Here is a 19,161-nt window from a genome sequence, read left to right on the forward strand (position 1 = left end):
CCGGCTGAGCACAGCTGACCAACAAAGAACCAAAACGTGGGTAGGGCTCCTGTTGAGGTAGACACCTGGGTCCCTTGGTCGCCATTGCTCGGCGCTGCCTCAGGAGATCCTGGCTGGCCCTTGGCGCTCTCCCCAGACGAGAAGGGTTAAAAGTGGTGGCCTGTAGGCACAGAAAAGGTGAAGGCATAAGCACGTGTTTTTAACCAGGCCAGACCGCGTTCCTCTTGATTCCTTCTAAGCTGGTTTCCAACTTCCTGCTTTCTTCTCCGTCAGACTGAACTTAACAGGCTCACAAGCCTGGCTAGATAGCGTCACACAATTGTCGAGCAGCTAAGGCCCTCGGAGAGCAGCTCATCCGACGTCTCTTTTGTTTATTTCTACAGATGGGTGCAAGGGGGGAGATTTGAGGTCCCTCATTGTGGGGGCCGAGTGTTGTCTCCTACTGTGTTGTGAATGTTTCCCAAATTATTACAAAAGGAGCATAAGGAAAGGAGCTTCGTGACAAGCCGCTCAGATGTCTCTGGGGCCGTAGATGTAGATGGGCAATCAGAATCCCTGGACAGGTGTTGAACGCCATGTGGGCCAAGCACTGTGCTAGGACCAACGCATGGGTTCCTGCCCTCCTGGTGTTTATACCCTAGTGGGGGAGATAGGACAATAAATCTTTGTTATTTAAATATTGCTAACTAAAATAGAAAAATAAAGCAGGGAAAGGGGATAGTGTTTCTGTGCCTGTGGGGAAGGGGAGTATATGGGTGTCATAGTGTTACATGGGGTGCCCTGGGGGAAGGCCTCCCTAATCAAGTGACATTTGAGCAGAGCCCTAAAGGGAGGGAGCTAGCCTTGCTGGAACAGGAAAGAGCGTGTGCAAAGGCCCTGAGGCAGAATGTGACTGGCTATAGGAAAGACTGGAGAGGACCAGATTTGAAGGATTTGTAAGCTGCTGTAGCACTTTGTCTTTTCTTGTCAGTAAAATAGAAATGTCTAGGAAGTTTTCAGAGTGACACAATATAAGGACCCCTATGACTACCATACAGAGAATGAATTGAGAGTGAGCTAGGGTAGAAGCAGGAAGATTAATTAGGAGGCTAGTGCAGTAGTTCAGGCAAAAGATGATGGGGGTGGTACAGATTAATAGGAATGGGTAAAGAAGAAATGGTCTGAATGAAAATTTAGCCAACGATTTGCTGATGGGTGGGATATGAAGGAAAGAAGACTCAAGGATAACCTTGTGGGAGTGATACAACAATTAAGCTCCTGTGATTTAGACTGTACAGGCACTGAAGGAAGGATTTGGACTGTTTTGCCTATTTATCAAATATGCTAAGCAATTCAATCTGAGGTTGTCTATATAACAATAAATAATTTATAAAGTAAGGTAGGTCCACTGAAACCCTCCCTATGTTTTGCTGAGGGAAAATAATTCATATTTTGCTACTAGATCAGGTCCCTATATTATAGAATCTACAGTATATAATTGGTTTTTACAGTATCTAATTGGTTAATACCACCTCAAAAAAAAGTGAACTTTTAGTTTTCCTGTGACAGACAAGTTTTTTATTATAAAGTGAATCCATAGTATGCATTTCTCATTCTTGATATGTCTGTTTTCTTACCAAAGATGGTTGAAGCTTATTACATTTTTTCTAAACACAGAGAAAGATTTTCATTAAGTAGAGGGGTCAGAGAACCTAGGAATTTCATTAGTAATAGCCAAGACTGTTTGGAAAAAGGAAATATGCTTTGCTCACTTCATCTTTTTTTGAAACCTAAGCACTTACCATATGATCCAGTAATTATGCTCCTTGGTATTTACTCTAAGATTTGAAAACTTACATCCACACAAAAACCTGCACACGGATGTTTATAGCAGCTTTATTCATAATTGACAAAACTTGGAAGCAACCACGATGTCCTTCAGGAGATGAACAGATAAACTGTGGTACATCAGGGCAGAGGAATATTATTCAGCAAAAAAAAAAAAAAAAAAAGAAAGAAAGAAAGAAAGAAAGAAAAGAAAAAAGAAATGAGCTATCAAGCCATAAAAAGACATTGACAAATATTAACTGTGTATTACTAAGTGAAAGAAGCCAATCTAAAAAGGCTATATACTGTATGATTTTTAACTACATAACATTCTGGAAAAGGCAAAACTATGAAGACAATAAACAGATCAGTGATTGCCAGGGGTTAGCAGGAGGGAGGGATGAATAGATGGAGTACAGAGGATTTTTAGGACAGTGAAACTATTCTGTATGGTACCATGATGGTGAACACATATCATTACACATTTATCCAAACCCAGAGAATGTATAACATTAAGAATGAACCATAATGTAAACTATGGACTTCGGGTGATGATGATATGCCAATGTAGGTTCACCAATTGTAATGAATGTGGAAGTGTTCATAATAGCCCTGCATTGATGTGGGAAACAAAGGCAAAAGAAAAATTAAATTTCCTGACTACCTACAGCCCACTGACAGGTCCTTGAAACAGGCAGAGTGACATTCCTCTAGGAACTCAACATGTTAATACTTTGCTAATGGCAAAAGGCAATCTTAGCCCAATCCTCAGGATCCTGTAAGTCTACTTTCACATATAAAAATTCCTTTGGAAACTTCCTTTATCTCTACCCCCAAGATATATGTTGGCAATCATCCCCCAAGCATAACACCCACCGATATACATCTGGAGGTTCTCATGACTAAGGTTTTCTTAGACAGTAATAAATGACCTTTTCCTAACAATAGCTAGCTCCCTCAAGGTCCTAGAAACCTCGTTTCCAAAATTCCTTAGAGACTTACACTATCCCTAACCTCCTCCCAACTTGAAAATATATAATTGGCCGCTCCTCGCTACCCCAATGAAGCTCTTTCTGTCCACAGGTCCTGTCTCCATGCTTTAATAAAACCACCTTTTTGCACCAAAGACATCTCAAGAATTCTTTCCTCGCTGTCAGCTCTGAACCCCAACATCTTTCCTACATCATGCATGTGTGGGGCTGGAGGTATATAGGAAATCTCTGGACCCTCCTCTCAATTTTATTGTAAACTTAAAACTTCTCTAAAAAATAAAGCCTTAAAAAAAACCCTAAGAACTGATGACTATTGTGTACTCATGCCCACTGAATCCTAGGCATGTGCTGTGAGCTTTATTTTTTTCTCATCTGTAAATGAGATAACAGCACCTCATAGGATTTTAGAAGGAGCAAATGAAAATACCACTCAGAGTGGTGCCTGGCATGTAACACTCCATATATATTAGCAGTTATCATCTCTCCACTTTCTTGGATGAGAAAGCTGAGGCTTAGGAGGCTAAGTCATTCACCCAGGGTCACACAGCAATTGGCCTAGTTGGGACTCAAACTTAGGTGCTCCAGCTAGGTTTCACATGGTACTATTGACATTTGGGGTCAAATAATTTGTTGTGCAGCTTATCTTATGCGTTGTAAGATGTTAGCAGCATTCTGGACTCTACCAACTACATGCCAATGGGATCTCCCCCCTCCTCCAAGTTGTGACAACAAAATGTCACAAAATGTCTCCTAGGGAACATTGAGAATGACTCTAATTGAGAACAGCTGCTCAAGAAGCCCTATGCTATACTACCTCCCTGTGGGATCACAGGATGATTATCATTCTCTTTCAAACTGTCAAGTTTTTCTACAAATTTGGTTTGCCTTCTGCACTCCACCTGCCAACAATACCAATGCCATTTTTCATTTTATCCATTTTATTGTTATTATAGCAGTAAAGCTTGTATTCAATACTCAGTTTCCAACCACTAAGAGAATTATTTCTTTTGTTTAGATTTTAAAGCCAGAAGTTTTTGTTTTTAAGCTACTTTTACTGTCAACCATCTATGCTAAGTTCTGTACCTACATTCTCTCCTCCCAGTATTACAACTGCAATTTCATAGTCATTAAACTCTCCAAATGTGAGATACAGTTGCTTCTGCTTTCTGCCTTGGTAGGACTGAGGTTAGTTTTTTGAGAAAAAACTAATTGTACTAATTTTGCTTTAGATAGAAGAGGTTGAGAATACTGACATTCTTCAGTCAACAAGGGAACCTAAAGAAGTTGCCTTCAAACTATGGCATTCAAGGGACACATAGGAAATCTATTTCCAAAACGTGAACTTTCATATACACTCTTTTCTAAAATGGATAAAACTGAGAAACTTGTTTTAAATGTCATCTTATTTTACAAACAAAAAGAATATTTCTCTTCTATCCAAAATCTCACTATGGACTTTGCCATGTATGTACAAATCTCAAAGGCACTGAATACAGGGACAATTCGAAATGATGACATAGAAGTGAGAAAAGTAAATGATTCTAATGACTTGTTAACACATCCTTTTGTAAATTAGGAAAACTCCAGTTTTTTGCTTTCAACAAAATGGAAAGAGGGCCATGTGGAATTTTCAGCCAGCAGATCATTAAAAATAACTTAAGATAGATTATGAGATTTTTGGCATATAACTTGGAAGGAGATTAAAGAATTGAGTGACATTACTAGAACAAAACTCTTTTCCACTTCCAGCTACTAAATTATGTGATCAAAGTTTCTCAGCACTTATAGCTATAAAAAGGGAGGGGGGAAAAAAGAATAGCCAAAAGTAATATGCTTCCATGGATACAGGATCTTTTTTTCTTAATCTGCCTGTATCTTATTAAAAGATACATTCCCAGGGCACTTGGCTGGTCCAGTAAGAAGAGCATGCAACTCTTGATCTTGGGGTTGTGAGTTCAAGCCCCATGTTGGGTGTAGAGATTCCTTAAATAAACAAACAAACAAACAAACAAACAAATAAATAAACAGTTTAAGAAAATTAAAAAATAAAAGATATATCCCCAATAAAAAATTTCCCTATTTAATAGTTATTAAGAATTTTATTATTTTTATTTTTTATTTTTATTTTTTTGACAGAGAGGGACACAGTGAGAGAGGGAACACAAGCAAAGGGAGTGGGAGAGGAAGAAGCAGGCTTCCCGCCAAGCAGGGAGCCCGATGGGAGGCTCGATCCCAGGACCCTGGGATCATGACCTGAGCTGAAGGCACACACTTAACGACTGAGCCACCCAGGCGCCCCTTAAGAATTTTAATATATTTATTTTGCTTTGTTTGTGTTCTAATAGTAATTATTACCGTAACTTAATCCAGAAGAATTTTAATATGTAGAGCCTTAGGATCATAAGAAATGAGAAAAAAGGGGCACCTGGGTAGGTCAGTTGGTTAAGCATCTGCCTTTGGCTTAGGTCACGATCCCAGGGTCCTGGAATCGAGCCCTACATCAGGCTCCTGGCTTAGTAGGGAGTTTGCTTCTCCTTCTCCCTCTGCCCTCCCACCCTGCTTGTGCTTGCTCTCTCACTCACTCTATCTCAAATAAAAAAGTAAAATCTTAAAAAAGAAAAGAAATGAGAAAAAATATTTTAATATTTTTATTTTATTATTAAATTATAATTTATATTAAATTATTATTGTATTATATATACTATTATATTATATATTATATATTATATATTATATATTATTAAATATTAAATATTTAATATTTTTCACACAATTCTGTGTGACAGAAATAAATGATGAATAACAAATTTGATATAAAAATATGGGATAAAATTCTGGAAAGAAAATAAGAGTTCAAAGAGAAAATAGAACCATATAAAATGTCCAACTCTTTTTTTTTTTTAAAGATTTTATTTATTTATTCATGAGAGACAGAGAGAGAGAGAGAGAGGCAGAGGGAGAAGCAGGCTCCCAAGGAGCAGGGAGCCTGATGCGGGACTCGATCCCAGGACCCCGGGATCATGACCTGAGCCGAAGGCAGACGCTTAACCATCTGAGCCACCCAGGTGCCCCAAAAATGTCCAACTCTTAAAGAAGAGCCTATTCATGTATTTTTATTATTTTTTTTAAGATTTTCTTATTTTTAAGTAACCTCTACACCCAGTGTGGGGCTTGAACCCACAACACCAAGATCAAGAGTCACATGCTCTAACGACTGAGCCAGCCAGGGGCCCTCCTATTCATGTATTTTTAAAGGATGATGTTGGGTATCAAACTGCTATGGTATTTAAACTCCATTGGGATACATTTAAAAGAGTGACGTGGATGTGATAGTTTCATGTTAAAATGTCAATACTTCACCATGTCATAAATTTCAGCCTTTAAAACAATTGAGGGGCACCTGGGTGGCTCAGTCAGTTAAGTATCCGACTCTTGATCTCAGCTCTGGTCTTGTTCTCAAGGTGGTGAGTTTAAGCCCCTCATTGGGCTCTACGCTGAGTGTGGAGCCTAGTTAAAAACAACAACAACAACTTAAACCTACAATGAAAAAGTTGTGTCAACATAAAATCTGTTTTCAGAATTTTCTTAGGGTAACTGTTTGAAGACCACTAATCTAAAGAGGTGAACCCAGACCAGGTTGCCATGCTCCATCTAAAGTGGGTGTTTCACCATCCAGTTAATTGTTGCCAGGCAGAAATTTGGCCGAGAGGTGTCCATCATTGATTCCAGTCGAATGTGTGTGTTAGTGGCTTCTGTTTTAGAGAGACCTAGAAGAAGAGAATGCCACCATCACTGTTTTTCAACTTCACTATTCTGTATAAGTCTCTTGCTTAAAAATTTTCTGTTGCTCACAATGTCCCTTCGAAGACCCAGTTTTAGTTTCATAGTCTCACACTGAAGGCTTCCCAAATTCTGGCCCCAACCTCTCACCACCTCCCTGCTTCAGCAAATCTCTATTCTCTAGTCTTCACCCACATTTAAAATATTTATTTATGCCAACTTTTGTGATTTTTGTTAATCCCTGTCCTTACATGCAAATAGAAAAACTCAAGGTCTACTTCTGTCCCCTCCCTGCTTGGAAACTTAGAGACGTGATCTTCTGTCTGTCCTCTGGCATTTAGAGGCATTAGTCACCACCTGGAAACAATATTTTTTCTGTTCTCTTGATAGATAATGGGGGCAGCTGTTGGGTTCCTCCCTTCAGCACAGCATGCAAGCAAGCTGAGGAGGAAGAGAGTTGAGACTATATAGTCAGCTCACTAGGGGTGACATAGTTAAAAATTAAAGAGAATGACTCACAAGCATAGAGATTAACAGTGTTACTGCCTCTTAAAGACTCTAAATGAGAAAGGGGGGATTATAATTATCAAGGTGTGACGAATACTACACTTGCATACACAAATGCTTGGCACTTACCTTTTGGAATGCACAGGATGATGTATCCACCCTGCCCTTTGCCTCAGCAAATAGTACCTTTCTAATTAGGGCAGGACAAGAAAAATGTATTTGGTGACAGAAAAAATTGTTATGATTCCCTAGCAGCCTTCTAAGTCAAGGGATCCTAGTAGCTGAAGCCTTTGGTTTGTTGAATATGAATGAATTTAAAGACAGTGTTAAATGATGTGTATGGGAGTGCAAAATCTGAGAAGCCAGAGTGTGTAAAAATGTTTTGCATGGGGGAAGTGGGGGGGAGGCAATAAGGCAATGTTTTACCTTCAAAAAAATCAGTAATGTTTTCTAGTGCTCAGTAGGGGGTGTTTGTTTAACAGAGGTGCCATTAAGATGCCATGGAAGGCTGAGTTCCTCTTTAAGATGGATACTGGTTGAGAACAGAGACTGTCAGTGTGGATGCAGCCACGTGGGAGGTAACTGGTTCTCAGTCCAGAGAAAATTCCGAGATGTTCCAGTAGATTGTAAGGCACAGGGGTGTAATTTTCTTTAGATTCCCGGTTCCCCGAATTCTCTGTTACTCTTCACTCCTACAGTCCCCGTCCCCCACCCATGCCCACTGCTGCAAAGTTTGTGGCCAATCCCAGGCTTTTCAGCAGTTGAAGTCCAGGTATGGGTATGGCTGACATTATGGGCTCCTTGTGAGCTAGCAATAGAAAAACAACTATCACAGACTTGGACTGACCCCAGACTGACTGACCAAGGCCATTTCCGTGGTAGCTTTTTAGTTCTGGAGAAGCATAAAACTGACCCCAGCAAACTTCTGGGTCACTGTGGCCAAGGACCATCTGCCGTGTCACATGCTGGGCCCCAATCGCTGAGCTCTCCTGGGTGTGGCTCAGAGGTTAAAGATCAGACTTGTCAGAGCTGTGTGACTGGCACCACTGGTGTTTGGGAGGCCCTGACAGTCTCTGGAACTACAGCAGGGCCTTGTCTTTGCTGGGAAATCCAAACCCAAAGGACAGGTGATTGGCAATCTTGGTTTACTTTTGACAGTCCTAGAGAGGAAAAGTCAGTCTTTATAAGCTGGAAGGGAGGGAGTAGGTAGATGCTAAAGCAGCTGAGCAGGAGGTAGAGGGGCCAGTTCATGTTTTTAAATAGATTCCTCTGTGTTCTCCAGACAGATATAGGGATGTTGATCAGGTACTGAGCAGAGTGGAGAATCTGAGAGGAGAGTTGGCAACATCCTGCTGAGGAACAGAATGGAAAGGAAGAGAATTGACCAGAAAGTATATAATTATGTACTTTAATTGTACATTTAGAATTGCACTTAAGAATTACAATTGTACTTTGGAAATACATAGACTTATTAATGTGAAGAAAAACGGGCTGGCACCAAAAATCGGAACTTAAGGACAAAGACAGTGAAAACATCGATGGGTCAGTTAAACACCAACCAGTGTCTCTAAGGTATTATATAATGAGAAGGAAAGCTCTGGTGTTTACATAATTTTGATCACAGAGGCAAAATATAGTTTGCACACACTTGGAGGAAAACCAACTAGCATCAGGGTTATCTCTTAGGAAGGACTTCGTCAAACAAGGACACCACGCCTAAACACACACACGCACACACACACACTATCTCTCTCTCTCTCTCTCTCTCTCTACCTGATCCAGGGGTGGTTTAGATTGGTACTGGGTAGAGTCAAAAGGGGAGATGTTTGCTTTTTTTTTTTTTTAAAGAAACATGCAAACTTTATTTAACAAAAGTAACAGGTAAAGTCAAACAGGCACTTATATTAAGACAAAAACCAACTAGAAGAAATTTTATCTTAAATACCTTATAGTAACCTATTTGCAGTTGCATTTACTGAGCTCTGTTGCTGTGAAGAATACAGCTCATGCACGGGGATGGATCAACAATTTGTACATTTTTCAAGTATTCACTGAATACTACCTTATATACACATATACATTAAATCTGAAAAAGATTTAATTGACGATCCCCAGATAGACTTCATTTTTGTTGCTCTTTTGGAAGAGGTCGTCTAGAGAAGAATATGTGGTTCTGGCTCATGAATCATGTAATGAACCCAGCCTAGACTCTGTTAGACACCAAGTCTCCTCCACTCCTCTTCAGACATCAGATGGGTTTTCGGGACTTGTTTGGAAAGTTCTCTGGGTAACATGCCGTGCCGGTACTCGTAGTGCTTGTCGAAGTACTTGTCTGAGTAGTAGATCTGCTTGTGGGCCATCCTGCAGGCGGGCGGGAGCGACGGGGCACAAAGAGCGGGTGCGGCGGGCCACACGTCCTGGTCTGGCCAAAGCAACAACTCGACTCGAGACTTTTGCTTTTGTGTATATATATATATATAATTCTAGGCACATATGTTTGAGAATTTACAGGGGTTTCCCTCCCAAATGGGCTCCTGCCCAGAGTAAATAAGTCAGTGTAAGTAGATTTACATGGCTTTACCTCCTCTACCTACTGAAATTGCTGCAAAGACCAGTTCTGAGACTGGGAAATGCGGGAGTTGACTCTCTTGGCAGTACTTGTGAATTGAATTGGGATTGTAGTGTTCAGGACAGGCTTTTTGCTCTCTGCCAAGGAGTGAAACTACTTGAGGAAGGGAGTGGAGGAAAGGTTGGCAAAGCAGCCATCCAAAAGCTACCCAAGGTAGAGGGTGCCTTGTCAAGACAATGTGAGTGTCCAGACTACCTGGCAGGTCTTTGTACCTGCCCCAAACCTGCTCAGGTTAACCCCAGAAAGGCAGTTCCCTGAGTGAGAACTCTCATAGCTACCTGTACTTTTGCTTTGTAGCTCTTAGCCACATTTGTAATTATTTGGGTGATTTTCCCTGTAAGTCCACGCCTCAGGGACTGTCTTGATTAATCATTCCTATCTATATCTGTTGTACTTGGCAACTAACTGATGTCTCAATATTGGTGGAATACGAGGCAGTATGTTTTATAACTTAGGGATGCACATATATGTAATGTAAGAACAAAGAAATGTATGGGAGTGTTTGACAACAAATTCAGAAAAATGATTAATTCTGTTGGGGAGGAAAGAGATTCAATCCTAGGGGATATTCAGGGGCCTTCAATTTTATTGGTAATATTTCATTTTACAAGTACCAGCTGCATTATTTTTTATCCTTTTTGTCTTAAATAGTCCATAATACATTTAAAATGTACATATGAATGAATGAATGAGGATGGATGTAGTGGGCCCTCGAGCCCATTAATAATTCAAGGCTTATATTCAAGCAATCTTATTTTTTTTATTGTTCTGGGATACAGCTTCTTTTTAAAAAGATTTTTAAATTTCAATTCAATTAACATATATTGTATTATTAGTATTGCAGTAGAATATAGTGAATCATCAGTCGCATATAACACCCAGTGCTCATTACATCAAGTGTCCTCCTTAATGCCCATCACCCAGTTACAGCATCCCCCCACCCACTTCCCCTCCTGCAACCCTCAGTTTGTTCCCTATAGTTAAGAGTCTCTTATGGTTTGTGTCCCTCTCTCTTTTCATCTTTTTTTTTTTTTAAGATTTTATTTATTTTACAGAGAGAGAGAGAGAGAACAGCAGGGAGAGCAACAGAGGGAGAGGGAAAAGCAGGCTTCCCGCTGAGCACGGAGACCAATGTGGGACTCAGTCCCAGGCCCTGGGATCATGACCTTAGCCGAAGGCAGACGCTTAACCGACTGAGCCACCCATGTGTCCCTGTTTTCATCTTATTTTTTCCCTCCCTTGCCCTATGTTCATCTGTTTTGTTAAAATTCCTTAAATTCCACATATGAGTGGAGTATCATATCACATATTTGTCTTTCTCTAATTGACTTATTTCGCTTAGCATAATACCCTCTAGTTCCATCCACATCATTGCAAATGGCAAGATTTCATTGTTTTTGATGGCTGAGTAATATTCCACTGCGTGTGTGTATATACATATATTTATACACACATACATACACCACACCTTCTTTTTTCTTTTTTTTTAAAGATTTTATTTATTCATTTGACAGAGATAGATACAGCGAAAGAGGGAACACAAACAGGGGTTAGTGGGAGAGGGGGAAGCAGGCTTCCCTCTGAGCAGGAAGCCTGATGCAGGGCTCGATCCCAGGACCCTGGGATCATGACCTGAGCCGAAGACAGACGCTTAATGACTGAGCCACCCAGGCACCCCACACCACATCTTCTTTATCCATTCATCTGTCAATGGACATCTGGGCTCTTTCCATATTTTGGCTATTGTGGACATCAAGCAACCCTACTCTGATTCCATATTCATCAAACAACTTTAGCTTCATTTGAACTTGCTCACTGAGGCCATGGGTAGTGTAGGTCAATCTTGACATCTGATCAGCTTGCCATTATAGTCCATTCTTCAATATCACTGGCATTCTGGTATACTCTACTTGGCAGCTTGTGTGCTTAGTCAGAAGGAGCTATTTCTCTAGAAATTAATCAATACTGGAGAACTAAATACATTGAAGATGAAGGCTGAAGGCCTGACCCTGAGGTATGGAACATTCACCACCATATGAGACCTTTTGAGAAAATTCCAACTAGCTTTCCCAGGTCGAAACTCCTTTCTCTGTGTCTGCGTTTAGACTTACATAGTCTTAAAATGTTATTTAAATCCTGTGTTGCTATTTAACTTTCTAATAGCTTGTGTCTCATGTTTCGGACCATACTGTAAGCTCTTGAAGATGAATTCTCCCTACCTACAAAGGCCCAACATAGTACCCTGTAGAATACTGTTACACTGATGACTTCCAAAGAACCATAGCTCCTGGCATTCAAGCTCACGTGTAGTCCCCTCCCACAATGACTCTGGGCTTGGTGCATGACTTGCTTTGGCCAATAGGACATTAGTAAGCATGAGACAAGTAGAAGCTTGATAAGCACTTGCCTTTCTGGAACCCAGGTACCATGTAGAAACTCAGGCTAGACAACTGAATGATGACAGAGAGAAGTCCCACCCTTTCATCCATCCCTGCCATGACCCCAGACACATGGGTGAAGCCATCTTAGACCCTCCAGCCAACCCGTGAGCTGAAGGCAGCTGTGTGACTGGGTTGTTTCCTTGCTCTTTTATCTAGATGTTGTCATATTAGGATGTGAAGCAGAACCCTATAACCATCTTTTGACCATGAGGGGAGCTTTTGGAGAATGAACCAGCACTGAGGATGGGAAAGTGAAGAAACAGAAAGAACCTGGACCCTTAATGACAATATATAGTTGCTATTAACTTAAGTACTATATTAATTATATTAATGAACTGACTAGTTAATTAATTAAGGTCAACTTCTGGACTTTTAATTATATGAGAAGGCATATTTCCTCATTGCTTAAGTTCCTTTGAGTTGGGTTTTCTGTTACTTGCTGCTGAAGGCATTCTTTTTTTTTTTTTAAGTACTCTCTACATCTGATGTGGGGCTCGAACTCACGACTCTGAGATCAAGGGTCTCATGCTCCACCCACTGAACCAGCCAGGTGCTCCACAGCCGAAGGCATTCTAACTGATATATTCCTCAACCAGCTCTACTGGTACAAATAGAAAACTCCTGAAATGCCCTGCATTGTATATAACAGACCTTCAATGAGTTTGTCTTTGCTGAGGAAGTAAAAGATTTTGTGGTAGAGACTGCTAATTGCTTACCCAACAACTGTTCTCCCTTTCCCCCCTACTTATAGAACTCTCAGTTCTAGCTGGGCATATTGCTGTCTAGAACAAAAGACTAGTTCCCTACTTCTTTGTGTGTAGATATGGCTTTGTGACTGAGTTCAGACCAATGAGATACAAGCAGAAGTGTGTGGGAGGGCTGCTTCACAGGGGCTGACTCAGCTGGAAGGAACCTTTTTTTTTCTGCCCTTCTGCCTTTCATCTTTCTTCCCCCAGCTTGGTTTCTCTGACAAGAGTTCCAAGCACTATCTTAGGCCATAAGGTGACCCTGAGGATGGAAACCAAGAGCGAGAATGGTCAAGCAGAAAGACAGAAGCCTGATGACAAAGTAGGGGCCCCAAGGACAAAGCAGAGGTACCATAACATCTCTGGACTGCCTGGCTTCAGATTACTTGTCAATGAGAGAAATATAAACCTTGATTTTGTTTAAGACACCGTTATTTTCAGTTTTTCTTTTATATTTGGCCAAGTAAAATCCCAAATTTCCTTTTTTTTATAAAGATTTTATTTATTTATCAGAGAGAGAGAGTGCACAAGCAGGGCGAGTGGCAGGCAGAGGGAGAAGCAGGCTCCCCGCTGAGCAAGGAGCCCGATGCGGGACTCGATCCTAGGACCCTAGGATCATGACCTGAGCCAAAGGCAGATGCTTAACCGACTGAGCCACCCAGGCATCCCCCAAATTTCCTTTTAATATATTAAAGACTGGGGCACCTGGGTGGCTCAGTCGGTTAAGTGTCTGACTTTTGATCTCAGCTCAGGTCTTGATCTCAGGGTTATGAGTTCAAGCCTTGCATGGGGTTCCACACTGGGCATGGAGCCTACTTAACAAAACAAAACAAAAAAGACTGGTATAGAAGAGTATATGAAGAGTATGAATAATGAGGAATCTCTCATCTGGGTGTTAAGCAAGCCCTTTCTGGCTTTTTTCTCCATTTCCCTGAAGCAGCATTTGGGAATCACTTTCTCTGTGCCTTGGTTGGAGTTCTAGATTGCAAGTAGCATGTATAGTGCAACTCTGGCTAATTGAAGCAAAGGAAAATTTGTCAGAAGGACATTAGGAGTCATTGAGTTGGCAGGAGGCTGGAAAACCACCCTGGGGATGGACAGGAGTTTGAACAACACTGCAGTTGAGGAGTCAGAAACCTGCAGTCTAGTAGCAGGAACAGACTGCCAGGTCACTGCCACTGCTGCTGGCTCCGCCACCCTGCTGTTACTGTACAAATGAGTGGCTTCTAACCCATGTTTCAAACCTTGCAACTATCACTCAGTATGCAATGTCTCAGGATAGACTACATGAATTGGGGAGAGATAACTCTTTAAAAGAAAACCAGGATGTTATTATAATAGAAAAATGGAAACTGTACAACCAAAAAATTATAAACATTCACTATATCCAAGCCAGAGTCAGGTGAAGAAGACTTGACCGGGTGCAGCTTGGTGTCCAAGATCCCAATCCCTCTTTTCGCCATAAAAGGTATCCCTTCTCAGGTGTTTAGTCTATCGTATTCCCTATTTTTGGCTTGGCCACCCTATTCTAATTGGGCTTTCTATCCTTGTTTTTTTCTTTTCTGTTTAAGGAATGATTGAACAGGAAAGTTAGAAAGGAATTGTAGAAATATTCTATTTCACCCTCTTCATTTTCTAAGTAGATACTAGGTTTCCCTAGATCTTGACTTACATGTTTCTAACTGTAGCCTGTATTGAGTACAGATTGTGTCTTGTGCATCCTGGTGTTTGTTAGGGGAGGTCATTGAGAAGACATGAATGCCTGTTGACCTGTGAGCCAGACTCAGGCAATTGGAGCTCCTTACCCCCTCCCCCATCCTTGGAGTATGGGTTTCGCTTGTCTTTCCCATTTTTCTTTTTTTTTTTTTAAGATTTTATTTATTTATTTGAGAGAGAGAGAATGAGAGACAGAGAACACGAGAGGGAAGAGGGTCAGAGGGAGAAGCAGACTCCCCGCTGAGCAGGGAGCCCGAGGGGGGACTCGATCCCGGGACTCCAGGATCATGACCTGAGCTGAAGGCAGTCACTTAACTAACTGAGCCACCCAGGCGCCCAAACTCTTTTTTTTTTTTTTAAAGATTTTATTTATTTATTTGAGAGAGAGAGAATGAGAGACTGAGAGCAAGAGAGGGAAGAGGGTCAGAGGGAGAAGCAGACTCCCTGCTGAGCAGGGAGCCCAATGTGGGACTCGATCCCGGGACTCCAGGATCATGACCTGAGCCGAAGGCAGTCGCTTAACCAGCTGAGCCACCCAGGCGCCCTTCCCATTTTTCTAAGGATAGACTTGAAATAGTGTGGTGTTGAGAACACCTGTATGGTGTTCTTGGTTTTCTCAATGTGACTGAACCCAGTTAAGGCCTCTCCATAAACTTTTAAGATTTGGTGGGTGGGTGCACGGATCCAAACTTGTCTTGCTGCTGCCTGAGACAAGCCTCATACGTAAGTTCCCTTTGCTTATTAAAATGGCCACCCACCAAGAGAGGGGTCTGCCTCTTTCTTCAGGCTCTCCCTGCCCTCCACCCATGGGGGCTGATTTCAGATTACCCCTGGGAAGCTCCTGAGGAGGCTATGGGCCAACAGTGTTTGACCCTTGACTTTACCTGATTCTTACTGACTGCTATGGGTCCCTTTCCCCACTAAAATTCACACATTGAAGTCCTAACCCCTAACACCTCAGAATGTGACCTTATTTTGGAATAAGGTCATTATAGATGTAATTAGTTAAATTGAGGTCACACTAGAGTAGGGTGGACATCTAATCCAACATGACTGGTATCCTTATAAAAGGGGGAAATTTGAACACAAAGACATACACATAGTAAGAATGTCATGTGAAGATGAAGGCAGAGATGGGGTGATTTTTCTACAAGCCAAGGAATGCTGAAGGTCACCAGAAAACCAGCAGAAGCTACGGAAGAGGCAGGGAACAGATTCTCCCTCATGGACCTCAGAAGGAACCAACCTTGACCTTGGACTTATAGCCTCCAGAACTGTGAGACAATAAAATTCTGTTGTTTAAGCCATCCAGTTTATGGTATTTGGTTATGGCAGTCCTAGCAAACTAATACACAAACCTTCCCAGGTAAAAGCCTTAATCTCTATTAACCATTTCCTCATTCCTGATCATGATACAAATATAATCTCCTTTCACAGGTTAGAGAACTTTGTCAATAGTCACCTGTGGCTCTTCTTCTGTTTTTATTCAATCTCACACCAATTCTTAACCACCTTCTTGAAATGTCTATTTCACTGCTACTCCAGTCTCAGTATTTACCGTCTCAGTTTAATTTTTGTAACTGTTTCCTAAAATGTCTCCCTGATGCCAGTGTTATTTCCTTTATCCATTTTCTACGTCTCCAACAGATTAATCCTCCGGCTTCCCCATGCCAACAACTTCCAATCAGAACACATCTAAAGCCTTTCCTTTTTCTACTATAAAGCTTTCCCATTCCTCTGCCTGCCTTTGAGTCTCTACGAAAAGCAAATAGAGGTCACTGACTCTCTTGCTGTAGCAAACTCTGAGTAAATAACCTCGGTTCTCATTTAATAGTCTTTGTTTGTTTGGTTTTTTCCACAGAATGAATAATCTATGGAGGAAAAAGTGATGCTTTTTCTAGTGGGTTTTCTAACTTAGTGGGATGTAAGCCTAGAGCCTCAAGCAGCATCTTGGCTACTATGTGGGGAAAGCCTGTCTGCGAACAAGAGCAGCATGGAAATGATCAGAACCCGAAAAGGAGGCAGGTCCTGATGATGCTGTTTGAGATCTTGGCTCCATCTGTGGCTAAAGTCAGCACTACTTCTGGACTTTTCGGTTTCATGAGCCAATGAATTCCTATCTTCCATTTGCTACTTTGAGTTTCTGTGGCTTGCAACCAAAAGAGTCCTGACCAAAAAAATCTCGTTTTTTAGCTTTTCTGTCCCTCTTAGAATAAGGAGTGAGAGCTGTTTCTATAGTCAGGAGGAGAGGGAGGACTGGAAAGCCCCAGCAAATTGAACCCTGGCCTAGCAGAGTTCCATGGGCACCGCACAATCTACTGTGCTGTCCCAAAGTTGGGCCCCAAGGTTACAGCTTCTTAGTTCACTGTCCTCAGTTCTCAGCTACTGTTCTCCAAAGCAGGACACATAGAGTAGCTGGACTGAGAGGTTCCTGGCTTTAGCTACATGCCGTATTATAACTAGCCTCCCCACGGAACTGTAGGCCCTTGGATTAGGCGCTGGTTTCCAAACCTACGGCCTACCTCTCGGTAAATTCTCATTGGTGAGGGGGTTACTCAGTTTAATCCAGAAATTTTTTCTGAATCTCAAATCTTGGGACTTATATTTCCTTTCCTACCAAAAGGCTCCGGGCTCCTATATAAATTAGTCCATTGCCCTCTAGTGCTCTGCATACCAGGGAATCTTTAGCTGTTGCTCAGTTTTTATCAAGTAACAAAATCTTCCCTTCCCCAGGACAAAAAGTATGCATTTATATTTGTATACCAAAAGAAGTCATTTAAGTGACTTTGTTGAATACAGAAAATCTGCTCCTAGATGACTTATCTCTGCTTCTTCAGAAAGCAGCTTCTGTGGTATAAAAAAAGTAAAAAGAAAAAAAAGCTCTTATTTCCCAGTACCCCACACTGAACAATTTCTGCTTGTCAGGCTGGTCTCTGTTTCCAAATCCCAGCTTCACTGCCTTTGCACATGCTGTCCCACAGCTTAACCTTTCCTCTCCCATTTTTGGAATCCTACAATCCAAGACCACACTACTGATAAATTAACTAAATAATCATTTGCTCTCTTTCATTCTTTCATAAATAGTAGTATTTTCTCTTAACTAGTGTACCCATTCTTTGGGGGCAGGAACCATACTTTCCTTGTATATTTTTTAGCTCTAAGCATTGCTGAGTGAATGAGAATGGATAATCAAATATCTTTTGTAACAAATGGTGCTTTCAATACTTGCATTTTCATACAAGGTGATGCAACGTAAGAGATGAAATCTTTTTGAGGTCTATAAAGATTGTCATTATAAATATTATTAGTATTTTAATTTTGAAATACTTTTATCATACATTCATTCTGAAAACTAGATTTTATTTTGTTTAACAGTTAGAAAAAAACAATATTCTTTTGCACATTTCTAAATTTAGTGTTCAGAAATTTTACATGTAAATTAACTTTAATATATTTTTAAAAATATTTTGAATTCTCTACCCCAAACTTAAAATATAAAACTCATGCTATATTGATTACCCCAAACTGCAAATTTCCTAGTTACCTTCCTCTTTATCACCCCATAAAATATGTTTGTATCAGAAATACATTTTTTAAAAGTAATTTCAACGTGTCAAAAAGTCAAATGGTTTAAAATTTAGTTTAATTTAATATTTCTTTTCCATTGCTACAGAGGTGAATGTACAGTTTGATGTTGTAAATAAAAAAAGCTTTTTTGTGTGTCCTGTAAATGGCTTCCTTAAGTGGCTCCCTCTTTTGGAAGTGCGTCCACCTCTGTAAGTGTTCAAGGGGAAATGATAGGAGAATGGTGCATTTCTGAGCTCTTAGATTTTCTATCTGTTTAGTGGCTGACTTTGGACAGCTAAAGTGATAGGATCAGGTACCTGTTCCCAATTAGTTTTCAATAGCTTCATTCATATACACACACGTATATACATATGTATACGTGTGAATATATATATATATTCCTGAATTGACATACAATGTATAGTGATTATACATCAGGGACTTTTAGGATAAATATAAGATTTTAAATTCCTTTTGTTGACTTTCCTCTAACAACATGTGAAAAAAACAAACTCTTACTTCAAGTTCTGAAATTTGAGACTGCTTTTCCACTTCTTCAGCTCCTAATAAGTACTAAGAAGCAATTTGCATCAATCCGCCACCTACTCTTTGGCATCCCCAATTCCTCCAGCAGTTATTGCGAAGGTGGCTTCATTTTCAGGCATCTCAGGGCTAACAGAATACAAGGGAACAGAAGTTTATAAAAAGCTCTGTTTCTATAAATACCATATTCCTGTCACAGGCATCACACCCCTATCAGTCTGAGTCTCCAGAGACATTTCAGAGTTGCTACAGCTAAATGTGGACCATAGAATTTACCTACAAGGGTTACCAACCCTCACAAACCTTATTGAACAACTTCCACTTCTAAGGTTCTGAATGTCAAGAAAAATGACCCCAAACTTGGAAATAGGCAGAAGGAATAACTGGGTGTTCTTCCAGTATACTCTTAGGCAACAGTGTGGCAGGCCTTCAGG

At 40.7% G+C, this 19,161-nt stretch overlaps 1 protein-coding gene and 1 pseudogene across 2 annotated transcripts in view; both read right to left on the bottom strand.

The window, feature by feature from the left end:
• Positions 1 to 9,207: 9,207 nt before the first annotated feature.
• LOC114218314 (cyclin-dependent kinases regulatory subunit 2 pseudogene) lies at positions 9,208 to 9,445 on the bottom strand (annotated as a pseudogene).
• A 9,341-nt stretch (positions 9,446 to 18,786) lies between these two features.
• The window catches only part of DMC1 (DNA meiotic recombinase 1), a 36,461-nt gene continuing 36,086 nt past the window's right edge, over positions 18,787 to 19,161 (bottom strand). For both annotated transcript variants that reach the window (XM_028115600.1, XM_028115599.1), the window contains one exon: positions 18,787 to 18,856. In XM_028115600.1, the coding sequence (XP_027971401.1) occupies positions 18,787 to 18,856 (70 nt within the window). The remainder of the gene's footprint in view (positions 18,857 to 19,161) is intronic.

Source organism: Eumetopias jubatus, unplaced genomic scaffold, assembly GCF_037043125.1.
Source record: "Eumetopias jubatus isolate StellerSeaLion01/CBP00866 unplaced genomic scaffold, mEumJub1_p1.0 scaffold_8, whole genome shotgun sequence".
In the NCBI taxonomy this organism is placed as follows: Eukaryota; Metazoa; Chordata; class Mammalia; order Carnivora; family Otariidae; genus Eumetopias; species Eumetopias jubatus.